This window comes from Rhincodon typus, chromosome 24 (genome assembly GCF_021869965.1).
Source record: "Rhincodon typus isolate 14 chromosome 24, sRhiTyp1.1, whole genome shotgun sequence".
In the NCBI taxonomy this organism is placed as follows: domain Eukaryota; kingdom Metazoa; phylum Chordata; class Chondrichthyes; order Orectolobiformes; family Rhincodontidae; genus Rhincodon; species Rhincodon typus.
The window spans coordinates 26168428-26184461 of record NC_063355.1 but is presented as its reverse complement, the minus strand read 5'-3'; the positions used below and the strand labels follow the sequence as shown (position 1 = coordinate 26184461).

At 39.4% G+C, this 16034-nt stretch overlaps 1 protein-coding gene across 1 annotated transcript in view; it reads right to left on the bottom strand.

The window, feature by feature from the left end:
- The window catches only part of LOC109934367 (rasGAP-activating-like protein 1), a 259927-nt gene that overhangs the window by 85236 nt on the left and 158657 nt on the right, over positions 1-16034 (bottom strand). The window contains exon 10 of the mRNA XM_048611726.1: positions 9651-9804. Within this exon, the coding sequence (XP_048467683.1) occupies positions 9651-9804 (154 nt within the window). The remainder of the gene's footprint in view (positions 1-9650; positions 9805-16034) is intronic.

The following is a 16034-nucleotide window of genomic DNA, read 5'->3' as shown; positions in this document are numbered from 1 at the left end:
TCAAAACCCCCTTCCCCTCCCCCTTTTCTGATGAAGGGTCTAGGCCCAAAACGTCAGCCTCTCTGCTCCTATGATGCTGCTTGGCCTGCTGTGTTCATCCAGCCCTGCACCTTGTTGTCACTGCATTCAAAGGGATGGTCATCCCAAACAGGGGATGTAGTTTAACTGGAAGTTCAGTATAAAGCTCGTGCTTTTGCTGAAATGCCATCAAACCGATCAGATTTAGCTTGTTGCCTTGGAAACTATTCATTCTAAAGACCACAGATATCTCTGGAGCCTGAACATTAGCTTAAATCAGTTCTCAAGCATTTTGAACACAGAGTGGAGAAGGCACAGATTGGGTGTTAAACACCTACAGATCAAATCTTGGCCTTTCATCCTGAGACTTGGCGCCCAAGAGTGTGTAGGATGTGCTTCCCAGAGGAACTATGCAATCATCCATACTTTAAGCCTCTCTATGAACAACATGTGCTGACATTTGAAATCGATGCCCACATTTAGGTTGCATTCCATATGAAACATAAATGTTACTACTGCCTCAACACATTTGGGAATTTGGTGGAAAATTACAGCACAACTCTTCTCTCGGAATGCTTTTCTCCTTGTTAATTCCCCACCCCTCTGCACTGTTTATGGGATCTTTGGACACTGTTAAGACAGTGGAAGTGGAAACTTTAATTTTGACTGCGTACTTTTTCACTTCCATGTGATTTGTTTCATTCACTAAAGGAGGATTCATTGGCATATTTAGAATGCATGTTGGAGATGTTTTGGGGAGGTTTGGCACACTGGCTCTGTGATGATTGACATATTATTTGACCAATAATAGGAGTCAAGGGAGCGGCATTAGAAGGTGATGTCATCTCCTGGAATATATCCAGCTAGAGTTAGTAACTCTATTCCACTGAATGTTTAAAAGGTGTCATCAGCATTTGTACTCAAATGCTTGTGGCAATTCTCTCAGACGTTTCCAGGGGGCAGTGCTGGGTAGTGATCTGAGTCACCGCATGTACTGAAATTTGGTGAGATGGATTTTTACAGGAAGAAACATGAAATTTCACAGATTCCTCCTCCTCACCCCCAAGGTCTAGTTTATATTTGACAAAAAGGACGAGTTGAAACCAAGGTCATTTGAACTATTTTTAGGAAACTCTAGGGATTCAGGGGCATTTAAAGAAAATCCAAATTATCCTTGCAAAACTGAGACAATAGTCACCCAAGCATGGATTATGTAGCCAATTTTTCCACTTTTGTGGAACTTGTCTTTCAACTCTATCTTTTGATGTTGACAGGTTCTCCTGGAGATCCAATATAGTCCACTTCCATCTCAAACAATGGACTGACCAATAGGGTCTTATGTTATGGCTTTGAACAGTTCAAGAGATAGTAATTGAAGCCACATATTCCAAAAAATATTTAAATCAGTTTACTGAACATGAATGCATTTGCCACATCCACACTGCTGCTGTCAAACCAAAAAGATCTTCAGCCTACAATACCACTTAAAAATGTGATATAAATCCTTTGAGGAGTTAACAAACAGGACATATAAAGGGGGACCAGTTGACAGAATATATTTGGATTTCCAAAAGGCATTTGATAAGGTACCACACACACATAAGGTTACCTAATATGAGTCCATGGTGTTGGGGGCAGTAATGTTAGTAAGATAGAGGATTGGCTAACTAATGGGAGACATATAGCTGGGAAAAGGGGCTGTATTTTCAGGTTGGCAACCTGTAACTATTGGAGTGATACAGGGATCAGTGCTGGAGCCACAAGTATTTGGAATTTGTATTAATAACTCGGAGGAAAGCAGTGAAAATATTATCACCAAGTTTGTGGGTGACAAAAATAGGTGGAAAATCAAGTGCTGAAGATGACACAGACTCTACAAAGGGATTTAGACAAGTTAGATGAGTGAGTGAAATCTTAGCAGGTGGAATATTATGTAAGAAATGTGATTTTGTGCACTTTGGCAGATAGAATAGAGAAGGTGAACATTATTTAAAATGAGAAAGACTACAGAAAGCTACAGTACAGAAGGATTTGGGCCTTGGTCCTTATGCGTAAAGTTCAGCAAGTCATATGGAAAGCAAGTGGAATGCTGGTGTTCATTTCAAAGGAAATGGAGTACGCAGAATCTAGCTGTGAAAAGGAATGTTCACAAAGGGGAAAACATTTCAGAGAGAGGAAGATGTGTCGAGGTGCTTCCCAAAATGGGAGTCAACCTCACATTCCACCCTTGATCAAGCCTGTTCTTTTCAGTTGTATAATGAACGAGTGGGAAGTATTCACCTTGGTTTGACAAAAGTGGCATCTTTCTCTGGTCAAAATGCATATAGGATGGCATGCTTGCGGTTAAACAATTGAACCAAACCAACCTTTCTACACATTTATATCCCAGGCTGGGGGGACACTATGCTTCATATCACTGTCGATAACTCACCAGCCAGCCAGATTCCTTGATGAGGCATGGAGGGATATATCCATCACTCAGGGAATTATGCCCTAGTAATCCTGTCAGGATAAGTAACTGAAGGTTTGGAGATGCTCCGGATAAATTCTCTTCACACTCAGGAGTACAAACATTGAGTCTTTCCAGTCTGTCCCCTAAACTGTCTGGTGGGTCTCTACTGGCACAACATGTGAACTCTCCACTTCTGGGAATGGAAATACTCCCTCTGTGAGTAAGTTGATCAACTTGCTGATCCGCTTCCATGTACATCAGACATCCAGCTGACAAAAACAAGAAACTGAGGTGGATTGAAGACCATGAACAGCAGCACAGAATATGTTGCAGCTGTGTTAGACTTTGCATATGTCATTGTTAGAAAGTCAAATTCACAATTTTTCTTTTGTTCAGGTTAGCAATCAGAACTCAACAATCTTCCAGTTGTAATTGAAAATACGTGATAGTCAGAGATTGTCCAGATCAGGCAATGAACAAAATTCAGGTCAGTGTTCAAAAGGGAATCTACAGAACATACGCGCGCGGCTGAACAAGTTAGTACTCTTCAGTACATAGAACTCTACTTGCCATTAATAAAACCATGGATGACTGAAGGAGTAAGAGACAATATAAAGTTAAAGGAAAAGCATTCAAAAATGCGAAATGTGTTGTAGGTCCTGGGAGGGATAAACACAAGAATATGACTAAACAGATGCTATAGATGTTGATGTATAATTTGACCTTTGTAGTCTTGAGGAAGTAGTGGACACAATTACAATGTTTAAAAGACAAGTACATGAATAGGGAAGGTTTGGAGGGATATGGGCCAGGAGCAGGCAGGTGGGACTAGTTTAGTTTGGGATTATGTTGGTCATGGAGATAGCAAGAACTGCAGATGCTGCAGTCAGAGTCAATGCAGTGTGGAGCTGGAGGAACACAGCAGGTCAGGCAGCATCAGAGGAGCAGGAAAGTCGACATTTCGAGTTTACTGATGAAGGGTGTAAACTCAAAACATTAACTTTCCTGTTCCTCTGATGCTGCCTGACCAGCTGTGCTCCTCCAGCTCCACACTGTATTCATTATGTTCGACACGGACTGGTTAGGCCAAAAGGTCTGTTTGCATCCTGTATGACGCTATGACAACATAACTCTATGCAAAGTACAACAGCCATGTGTCGATGTGGGTGGTCACTGTGTTGATATGTTAACAGCAATGCACAAAAGGTGGGCATGCCTTAAATGTTTCTGCATCTTCACAACACAGTTTGCTTCCTTGATCCTTTGTATCTAGTTCCCAATGGGTAAAGCATGTATTTGTGGAATGAAAAATTGAGGCTAACTACTAAAGACCATGAATGCAAATATAACATGCCTTGGCTGAAAAAGAGGTATGAATATACAAATAATTCTTGTTTGGAGCCAGTAAAATGATATTGATTTATACCCTTGGTTAACTTTTATGTTATAATCTATGGAGTTTAACAATGAAAATAAAAATGAATGTGCAACAAAATCATTAGAAAACTTTTACAATTATTTGAGACTCAAAAAAAACATTGTGGGGCCCTTGATAACTGATATTGGTGACATTGTCAGTCAAAATATGGAAATTGACCACACGCTGAATCATCACCTTGAGTTAGTGTTTACAGTCAAAAAAAAGGTCAGCATGCCAAACTTCCCAGGGAAACGAATATTGAATCAGGGACAGGGACTCACCAAAACTAACCTAAACAAATGACAAAAATGAAGAACATAATGGCATTAAAGAGTGACAGAATCCTAGGAGCAGATTGTTTTAAAGCTGAGAAGATTGCTGAAACCCTAGCTATGATCTTCTACATTTCTCTTCATTCAGGAACCTTTCCATTCGATTGGAAAGTTATAAAGTCACTCTGCTATTTAAGAAAAGTGAGAGAGGTAAACCGTGAAATTACAGACCAGGCCTAATAACTGTTATCAGAAACTTTTTGGAGATTTTCTTTTAATTCATTCATGGGATGTGGGCATCACAGGTTAGGCCAACATTTATTGCCCATCCCTAATTGCCCAGAGGGCAGTTAAGAGTCAACCATATTGCTGTGGGTCTGGAGTCACAAGGAGGCCAGACCAGGTAGGAAATGGCAGTTTCTGTCCCTAAAGGATATTAGTGAACCAGATGGGTTTTCCCCGACGATTAATTCATGGTTATCCTTAGACTCTCAATTCCAGATTTTTATTGAATTCAAATTCCACTATCTACTGTGGCAGGATTTGAACCCAGGTTTCTAGATTAGCAGTCTAGCAATAATACCACTAGACCATCACCACCCCTTCCAAGGTGTAATGAAGAATTAGGAGTTCAGGGTTTTCAGCTGAACAGAGGGAGGCAGCATAGATTTACTGTGCTTAATGAGCCACATTGATCCATTTGTAGTGAGTAATGTACTGACTGGGGGAATGTGTATGATGTTATTTATATGGATTTCTAGAAAGCATTTGATAAAATTCCTCATACGAATGTATTGGCTAAAGAAGGAGCTCATGGAATTAAAAGCAACTTATTGACCTGGTTACAAAATCGGCTAAGCAGAAGGAGTAAAGCAAGATGAATAATAGGCAGGATGTGATTGATGGTGTCAGAGAAGAAACAATTCACTATATTTACTAACAACCTAGATGATGGGATAGAAAGCCACATAACCAAGTTTGCCAATGACAGAAAAACAAATGGTACCGTAAGCAGTATCAATGGAAGTATGCAACTACAGAGAGGTATTGATAAAGTGAATGAGCCAAACTGTGGCAAATGGATTTTAATCTAAGCAAGTGTGAGGATACCATTTCAAATTCAAAAACGATAGAGCAGGATACTGTTTATATGGTGTAAATTTAGAAGCAGCAAAGGTCTCAGAGATGTCGAGCCCAGGTACAGAGATTAGTAAAATAACATGAATAGTTACACAGCTTAATCCAAAAAGCTAAAAGAATGTTTTTTTTTAATATCCAGAGGACAGGAATACAAGGAGGTAGAAATTGTACACCATCTATGAAAGCCCTGGTTAGACCATATCTAAAGTATTAGGAGCAGTTCTGAATGTCTTTTCTTATGAAAGATATATTGGCCTTGGAAGTAGATGTTCTAGAATTATAGCTAAATTACAAGGGTTACATTACAGAAAATTAATATTTGATTACCTGGAAATAAGAAGATTAAATAGTAAGTTGATCAAAGTTTCAATATTGTTAAAGGAAACTGATAAAAGCGATTGGCTGTTGTTTGAGAAATTTATAACCATGTAGCCTAACAATTAAAGCTAGGCCCAGCACAAATGGAAGCACTACTACAAACAAAGAATAGCAGAGGGTTAGCCCTCTCTTCTGCTAATGGCAATTGATGCTAGTTAATACTAAATTTGACAATACTATTTTTTTTGTTATTCTAAGCTATTTAGTAATATGACAAGAATGTGGAGTTGGGTCACTGATCAATTACAGTATCAGTGAATGACAGAATAAGCTCCAGGGACTATACAAACTTCTCCAGTTCCAATATTCCTTTGCAATCACACTTGGTTGTTGCTGGTGCATCTTGCCCATTGTACTGTGGGGGAAAAATGTCTCAAGTATTGCTTAGTGCCACCAGCATCATCCCATTTCAATCACAATGCAGCCACTTTTGAAAAACCCTGGAAATAACAGGTGCACCTGTACAGGATGTTGGTGAGCTCAGTTAGCTGATTTGAGCTGCAGAGTGATGCTAATAGTGCGGGGTCAATTCCTGTAGTGGTTGAGGTTACCATGAAGCCTTGCCTTCTCAATCTTGCCCCTCACCTGAAAAATGGTGACTCTCAAGGTATATTCATGGCCAGTCATTTCTCTCTCTCTCTAATGAGAAGTCATGGTACCTATGGTATCATAGTGACGTTCACTTCTCATGCACAGGGAAACAAAACAAGAGACAAATGACAGATGAACCAAGTCCATCATTCAGGTGCATGATATCCTATTGTAAGTTATGGTTATAGTCTATAGGATCGATGTCCTAAACATTTATTAAAAGTAATGCCATAGAATTCCAGAACTATTTTAAAGACAATGACAACATTTTGTAAGTTAGTGTCAGTTCAGAAAATAAACATTTAATAGAATGGCCTGGGTTTCCAGAGCAGAGGGGAGCAATATGAGAGTAAAGTTAAACTGAAAGAAGATGGAATTCCTATCCATTGACTTTTTACATTGAAATGAAGCTGAGCCAAGTTTTGGCTGGGCATAGGGCCTAAGGTGAATTGAGATCACATTAACTGCCCAGAAGGGACATGTTGACAAAGTACTGCTGCAAGAATTCCCACTATTCCTAGTGGGGATTATCATATGTTATATCGTGGACAGGCCGTCAATTCCCAGTAAATTAAGAATCTTGGGACTTACTTGTCCTGCTGCTTCGTTCCTGTGCTACCTTCTCTTCTGCAAAGTGTACACAAATCCCACCCATTCTGGTAGAGGTGACTCAGCAGCAACATTCCAACATGCTGACCCTGTCCAAACCTTCATTTCAAATTTCAGAAGCCACACATTGAACATTGTACATTTGTAATGAATTGTACAGTTTATGCTGTTTCCATCTGCACAATAATATCAAAATTTGCTACAGAGGTCAAGAAATTGTCGGCATGTAGACCATTCATGCTACTGGTTGGAAAATTACAGAGATTGAACTGTACCTGTTGGCTGTTCGTGAATTTCATGAGGTTAGAAAATGTTGAAAAAATGTTTACTATTTCAATGCTAGCCCTGCTTTTATTGAAAATATGTGTTGGCATACCTTCATCAGATTTCATCAAAGTCAGCAATATGATGATAATATCGGCATTAAAACACATTCAGTATATCCTGAAAATGTCTTTATTTTCTATTAACATTTTTGCACCATCACAAGGCATGGCATTCTTTAGATTTTACTCTTCCCCTTACAATGAAACTTGGATCCTTTAAAAACAATAATTGAGCATGAGCTTCATACTATGAACTGCCAACAGGGATAAATTACACAAAATCCATGGCCAAGAATACCATTTGGGAATTTACGATGACAAATCATTGGAGATTTTGATCATAATCTGAATAAATCTATGACAACAAAAGGGAGACATGGAGCTTTAACTACATTAGGATTAAAACAGAAACTTTTTATGAGGTGGTCAATCTGTGTAAGAGCGTGCATGCAAATAGTTACGCAAGATAAAGTAACTGGTGTCAAACCCACCCTGCCCTGGTTGATGATTAATGTCTTCCATGCCTTTCAAAACTTATCAAATAATTCCATTTAAAATAAGTTCTGTGCCAAAAATCTAATATCATGAAATGCATAAGACACAACACCATTGTAATTTATTGCTAGCAAAGTACAAACAATGGGGTGAGTGGGTAACAAAACAAATAAGAACGAAAAGCAGGAGAAGACTATAGAGATTGCAATAAGGTCAGCCAGGTGAACCTCATAGAATGAGTACCGTGTTTGGGGCTGTTAATCTGGTCCAATCAGGGAGCCCTGGCTGACAGATAAGAACAGGAATGTCAGACATCCTGTTCACTCCGACAGCTATCTCTGAGGGAGCTGGATCGGTGTCAAGGACTCTCCACATGTAAATAAAAGGTGGCTTGGTAATGGGATACCAGCCTGTTTTGAGTTATTTCAGCGACTGTACAGCTTCTCTGTCATTCAGTAAGATTGTGACTGATATTTGCCCTCAATTCACTCATTCACCCAATTCCCATCACCTTTGTTTCCCTCAAGAATTCAAAAATCTATCAGTTTCATCCCTGAATATATTCAAGCTTGAGCATCCCTTGCGCTAAGTTAGAGAATTCTAAAGATTTGCAACCCTTTGAATGAAGACATTCAGTGTTAAACAGTCAATCCCATTGAAAAGTCAACAAACTGACAACTTCTTTGGATTTCATTAGGATCCTTTTAAACGTCCATTGAATGAATTTACATGTTGAAGTGTTGATCTAGTTTACAATAATCACATGGTACAGCTCTGCACTGAAATAACCTTTAATAAACCATAGTTAGAGTTGATGATCTGGAAATCACTTCCTTTGACAGTGACAGCTTTGTAAACATGATTCTAACTGACTGAACAATAAAATCTGTGATGTATGTCAAACCCTGTCCTGATTAATTGTCTCTATAACAGTCAGATTACTCTGTGCAGATTACAATATTAGTGCACACTCCCACTACACGTTAAGCGTTGATGCAAAGCAGCTTTTGGTTTCCGTTACTGAAATTGTGAGACTACTTTGTGCCTCAACAGCAATTTGACTCTAAACTGAGGCAGAGTGAGACTCTCATGAAATGGTTCCTTTTCTCTTAGATGTGGTATCACATTGAGCCTTCACTCTGGATTCATACTGTATTTACACTATACCGGAGGGAAGCAAAATCTCAAAAGGTTCACCTGTCATGACACCCTTCAGCTTATTAGTGATGTAACTGGCCTCTTCAAAGCTGCCTTTTTCCTTCAGACTGACAAGGAGACTACACCACCAGATCCAGCCAGCATGGACTCAGTTCACAGCCAGGGTCAGTACAGTGCCCCAGGTAAAATATAATGGACTGCAACGCAGGAAGAAGGTTAATAATTTCTGTGATTTACAAAGGTAAATGCCACTTTCCATGTTACCTCACCACCAGAGGGGCACTACTGACTCTAACTCTGTCACTGCAGACGCCTCTAACCAAGCTTCATGGACTATAGCTCTCGTTGTTACATGCACTTTGTCCACTCAACGGGTCTCAAACACCTCATCTTCCTCAAAACATGAAATATTTGTTACAAAATTGTGTAACAGGCTGATTTTTTTTTGAGATTCATTGTCTACTTTTGAGAGATGGAGTAACAGGACCAACTTGTGATATTGTTGAGCTATATTGACATTATGTAAATATTGCTCCTGATTGTAAAATGCAGATAGAAGGATCTTCCAGTCATTTTCTTTCTAATTTATCCCCTAAAATAATGTGTGATAAAGTGTGAACTATTAAACAGCAACACCATAGTTAGCCTATCAAACTATACTTGAGTAGTGGTTTCTCTTGTATCTACTAAGAAAGATCTATTGTAACAGATAGCACAACCAAACAAATAGTGGATCTTGCTTCTCATTCACAAACTGTCCAAAACATTCATTTGCTGAATTCAGTACTTACTTGTTTTGTTCACTTCTCTCATATTCAGGTAGTCAAGAAACGGCACCACCAGGCCCTGACCCAGGAAGATCTTTACTAGCGTTACTGCCACATCCTGCCTGCTTTCCACTGTGGTAACCTCTTCCAGCATGGTGAGAGGGCTCATATCCTCAACCTGGTAAAGGTCAGAAAGAGTTCCCAGTTTATAAACTATACGTTCCTGATCAATAGGCCATTTCCCAGTGAACATCCAGCAAACGTGAATATAGTTTCTATGTTCAGGTAAAAAAGTTTTAAATGTCATAACATTACAATTTGATGAAAATGGAGCCATAAAGTGTGCAATGTGCTTTTTTTTCTCTTTAACAACAGAATATAGAATCCTGCCCTCCCACTTCATCCTCCTGTCCCCCACCCTGGGTTTGTTCATCAATATGTTCATCAGAATTCATCCTTCACATGATAATCAAACAGAAGAATCAGTGAAGCTACTGAGAAAACTAACTCCAGGGAATGACACCAAACTGCTAGGGAGAAGAGTAAATTGTGTAGAAGGTATTTTCAATAAATGAAGTGGCCAAGAACATTGTACTTTTAGGTAAGCAGTTGTGATATACCAGAGGCAGTATTATCAGGAATCTCTCACCAATCTTTTGGCAACATTCCTCATCCCTCCTTCCTCAGTGGAGTATGTGTAGTTTACCTACAGTCTGCTGCTGGGTTGTAAAGTTCCTTGAAACACTTGTCTATCTTACCACTAATTTACAGATTCAAGTTATGGTGGCATTGTAGTAATGTTACTGGACTAACAATCCAGAGGCCCAAGCTACTGTTTTGTGGGCATGGGTTCCAATCCCACTACAGCACCTGGTGGAATTTATATTTAATTTCTTAAAGTTGTAAAAAGCAGAAAAATGATCATCTACAATTACTTAAAAACATGTGGTTTACTAATATCCTTTAGGAATGGAAATCTTCTGCTTCTACCTGGTCTACAACATATGACTCCAGACCCAGGCAATATCATCACAACAAACTGCCCTCTTATGTACCCAGCATGTCACTCAATTCAACGGTGATTAGCAATGGGCATCAGGTGCTTTCCTTGCCAGCAAAAACCATAAATCATCAAGGATTGATTGAAAAGTTTCTGTTGAATTTGTTGCTGACAAAACTTCTTCCTGTGATATTACTGCTCAATGCCAATGTCACCAAATCATGTATTTGCTAAGCACATACTTTCACTTTGTACATTATCTTCTGGAATCCTCGCTGATTTTTCATTATTTTTATTCTTATTCTTCTATCAATTTTGAATTGTGACCTGGAAATGTCTTTCAGAATTTGGGACAGCTTGTAGTAAAAGGAAAAGAACAGGCCAAACATGCTTTGTTTATTTGTGAGATCAGGCCTGGAGGCTGGTCGCAGGCTGAGCCTTGATTAAAAATGTTCCAAAATACTGTGACCCCAGGAAGAATATTGTGTAAACAGATAGCAAAAGTTGGCTATTAATGAGGTTAGTATGTGAGAATTCTGACAAGTCTGGAAGAGGCCCTATGTTCAAGTAGCTGGCAGTTGTTGAATGGAAATTGAGATTGCCTTGAGAAGAGTGGATCAGTCTATCAGGGTGGAACCAGAATTGAAGTTTTTTTTTAAACTGTATTTTCAGAGGGAACGTTCTCAGCTAATGCTGAGAGAGCATGAAGATTTGAAAGCTTCCTGCCTAAAATGCTACACCAGCTTCCAGAAGCCCAAAGAGTAGAAAGTTGAGACAGAAGTATTGTTGCCTTTGCCTGGGTGAACTGAGATGTTGGCCCTGATCAATATTTTAGGAAGAAAACAGCCAAGGAGTCCACATTTATGCCTGTGAAACTATTGTGAAGCACTGTGGAAGCTTTTCATGTAATCTGACCAGATTTGTTACTTTTCTTTTATTTATCCCTTAACTACACTTGTTTGTCTCTCTGTCTTTTATATGAATAGGGGCTGAAAACAAATGTTTGGTGTTTAAAGCACAGATATTAATCAGCTTACCATGTTGTTTCATTTTCTCTCTGCTAAAGTTATTGTGTATCTAATAAATCATTAAATCCTTTGTTTAAGCTACAAAACTGGTGTCTGGAAATTAATTATTCACAGAGTCTGGGATTGGTTATTCGAAAGTCTGGTTAGGAACCACCAGGGTGACTATTTGGGGATCTTTGATGTTTTAATTTTACTGTGTTGCGAACAGAGATGTAGAAAGGCTGATTTGGTTTGGCTGGCTGTCTGCCTGTTGTAACATATCCTACAGCGTGGTTGCAGTGTTTCTTTTAGATTACACATCTAAATATTCTTCATTGGCTGGAAAGTGCATTGCAACACTTTTACGCCATCAACTCTGCTCCATGAATGTCAGTTTTTCCTCTTCTAATCTGTTCCCAATGCAGTTCCTTTCACTGCTTCTATACACAAAGGCAACTATTTTCCACTCAAATTTAACATTAGCCCATTCCTTTTTCTTTTCCCAAAACATGCATTTTTTTTGTACAAAGCAAAAACTCCCTTCCATTTTCAGGCACAATAAATGCAATCCACCAAAATCAATGTTGCCATAAATTGGAAGTATCTGTGACAAATCTGCAATCAATAGGTCTTTGTTTCAGAGAGGTATTCTGAGCTCTACTTTATGGTCTGTTTTATACAGTATCAGATACTGGACACTGCAGTCTGCCTTACCCTTTCCTTAGATCAGGCATATGAAGATGCAGGATATAATTTACAAGCAGCTATGGGTCATATTACAACATTTTGTTCATCATCATAGTCATGAAGGCATATGAATCTTGAGAGCCCCTCTGGTAAGTAAGCTTATCCGCTGAAACAAGTTCCATGAACTAAAGTATCTTGAAGTCTAGAATTACAACAAGTGGTTTCAACTCTTAAAGGGCACAGAAGATATTATAGCCGACCTAAATCATAAAACTACTTAAAGGTAGACCTCTGTACCACCTCTGCAATTAGAAATACACACCCATCTTACTATTTGATTTAAGATTTATAATATGAAAGTTTAAACCATAACATAAAGTATTGCCAGAAAGACCTTTGCATTAACCCCATTCGATTTTACTCCCACTATCCATTAAACATTTCAGTGATAGAAAGCTAAAGAAACAGCCTGTGATTTTGATCTGCTGTCTTACAAACTTCATGAAATAACCCACTTGTTACACACAATCCCAGAGATAGGCAACAGGACCAATGGGTGTAATGACTTTGAAAAAGCTTTACCAAACTCTTATTAATGAAATCCTATAACCTGATAACAGACTTTGCTATAACAATTCCAAAATATCAAATTAGAAGGTGGCATTTATTAATTCACAGCCATTTCCATTTCCTGTTTCTAAATCAATACGAATTTTTTTAAAAAATTGTCAACATAATGAGTCCCAATTGTGACCAGTATATTAACAGTGTCCTCAAAAGGTTGCCAAATTGTTAAACTATTATTAATTCAACAAATAAAAGACTGCTGGCAGCAATCTTTTGGGGACCAAGCTTTTATTATTGTTTTGGGTTGTGAAATCTATTGAAATATGATGGCTAATTAAGAAAGATAGGGAGCTTTTAAAAATTGTCTGAAATGTAGCAACCCATTCACACAGATATGCATTAATAGTGAACTGTAGCCTGACAGTCTACCAGAATAAACGATGATTATAAGGAGCCTGTGCAAGACTGTGCTCAGTCTGTTCTTTTTTTAATAATCAGAGGACATTTTGGCTCATCCAGGTATTACATTAGATAGGCAAATGAACAGTGTTGTCTGAAACATTCAACATCGATGATGGAATCAGTGAGGCATCATTAAATGGAAGCCTCCTTGTTTTAGGGAATGTGAAGGCGCTAAATGTGGAGTAAAGTATTAATATAAATTGGTCAGCGATGTTGTAATCGAGACCTTGGCAAATAATCTGAGAAGGAAACTAAGAGGAAAGCATTTAGACTGGAATAACGTATCTGTAGATTAAATAAAATGTTTGAATCCTTTACATTGTCTACATCCAGGTTACTTGTAGAGTAGAGCAGACACTGTTTACCAACTAAACCAACGCTAAGGGGATTAGGACAAACCAAACCAGACTGGGTCATGGCAGAAGAAGTTTCTTCCATGGGAACTTCAAACCTAAACTTCTAAACCAGTACACACATATAAATATGTATATACATTGGTCTAATGGTAATAACGAGGGGGGGGGGCAATGGCAAGGTTGCCTTTTTTATCCACTGAGACGTCACTGGTTAGGCCATGGGCAATTAGAAGAGTCCACCACATTACTGTGGGACTGGACCCACATGTAGGTCAGGCCAGGTGAGAGTTGCAGATTTCCTTCCCAGAAGAACATTAGTGAACCACCTTGGATTTTACAACAATGGTCAGACAAGATTTTAATTCCAGATTTTTATTGAAATTACACTTCATTATCCATGATGGGAATTGAACCATGTACCCAGAACATTAACCTGGTGTTTTGGATTACTCATCATCTTCATCATTGGTGGTCCCTTGCACACGAGGATGACTCTCTTCTACTCTCAGGGTGAGTCCATAGGTGGCTGTAAAGACCAATGCAGCTTTTGCAGGCTCTGTTACACTTGGGGAAGAAATTAGCCTAGTGGCATCACCATCACCTTCCCTTGTGTAATCATGCTGATACTGTCATTGATTTAATGTAAAGCAAAGTAGAAATACTGGAAACCTGAACAGTAGACAGAAAAGATGACTTCTGAGCTGGTCATAGAAACATTTATGGGAGAGAGAGAAAGTTTAATCTATTTTGATAAAGTGCAGAAAGAGCAAAACCGATGCATCGGGCAGTTACTTTGTCACAGGCTAAATTAAGGTGGAAAGCTTTAGTTTTTTATTTAATTCAGGAAAATCACATGAGAAAGTATCATGGGGAATAAGGAACTGGCAGAGACATTGAATAAATGTTTTTCTGTCCCATCTTCACAGTAGAAGATAAAAATTACAGCCAGAAATAGAGAATAACCCATGCACTAAGAAACACGAGGAGCTTAAGGATATCAATATCATCATTGAAAAATATTGGAGGTACTTAAGGGACTAAAATAATGACAAGACCACAGGACCTGATGGCCTACCTTCTAAAAGTAGTAATAGCAGAGATGAATGTGCTGGTTTCCCTCACTATCACTGGGTCCAAATGTTGGAACTTGCTTCCTAACACCATTATGGGTGTACCTACACCATATGGATGGCAGCATGGGCAACTAGGACAGGTAATAAATGCTGACCTTGCCAGTGACATACTCATCCCAAGAAGAAATAAAAACAATCACCATTTCACCTGTATTAAGAGCGCATAGAGATTAGGGGTATCCTCATTTCTGACTGAATTTGAAATGAGAAGGCAAGATCAAATTTAGTCTAATCCCTGAAGATTCTAAAGCCTGGAACAGGACTACTGGATCATGGTCTCTAATAGGTTAGGTCCACTGACCACAGACCCATAGTAGCTAGTCACAGTCATTAAAATTAATTTATCCAAATTGTCCCACCTAAGCAAAAGAAATATGAACCGAAAATCATGGAAATACTCCGCAGTTTCCTCTCTCTGCATTGTCCAAGACTAAAAACTCTCCTTCGGGTGAAACAGCAATTTACTGCACTTTTTCAATTTGCTTCTCACACACGCTGCTCTACAAACAGAGATCGGCTGATTTAGATTTAACACAGTGTGGAGCTGGAGGAGCACAGCAGGACAGGCAGCATCAGAGGAACAGGAAAGCTAACATTTCGGGTCAGGACCCTTCTTCAGAAATGGGGGAGGGGGATGGGAGCTCTGACATAAATAGAGAGAAGAGGGGTGGGGCTGGGGAAGGTAGATGGGATGGTGATAGGTGAGTGTAGGTAGGTAGTGGTGGGGATTGGTCAGTGAGGTGGGAGGAGCAGATAGGTGGGAGAGAAGATCGACAGGTTGTGTTGGGTAGTATCAGCTCAAGGAGGCGGGGATGAGAGGGAGGGTTGGTCATGGGATAAGGTCGGAGGTGGGGAGATTTTGAAACTGGTAAAATCCACATTGAGACCATTCGGCTGATTGCTTCGTGGAGCAACTCCATTCAATCTGCAAGTAAGATCCTGAACTTCTCAGGCCCTGGTATTTTGAATCGACACCTGGCTCCCTCACTGCCTTTGACCCACTGCAGTGTTCCGACAGAGCTCAGTGCAAGTTTGGGCAAAAACACCTCACCTTTTAATTAAGACATAACACGTGGAGCTGGAGGAACACAGCAGGCCAGGCAGCATCAGAGGAGCAGGAAAGCTGACATTTCGGGTCGGGACCCTTCTTCTGAAACATCAGATTTCCTGCTCCTCTGATGCTGCCTGGCCTGCTG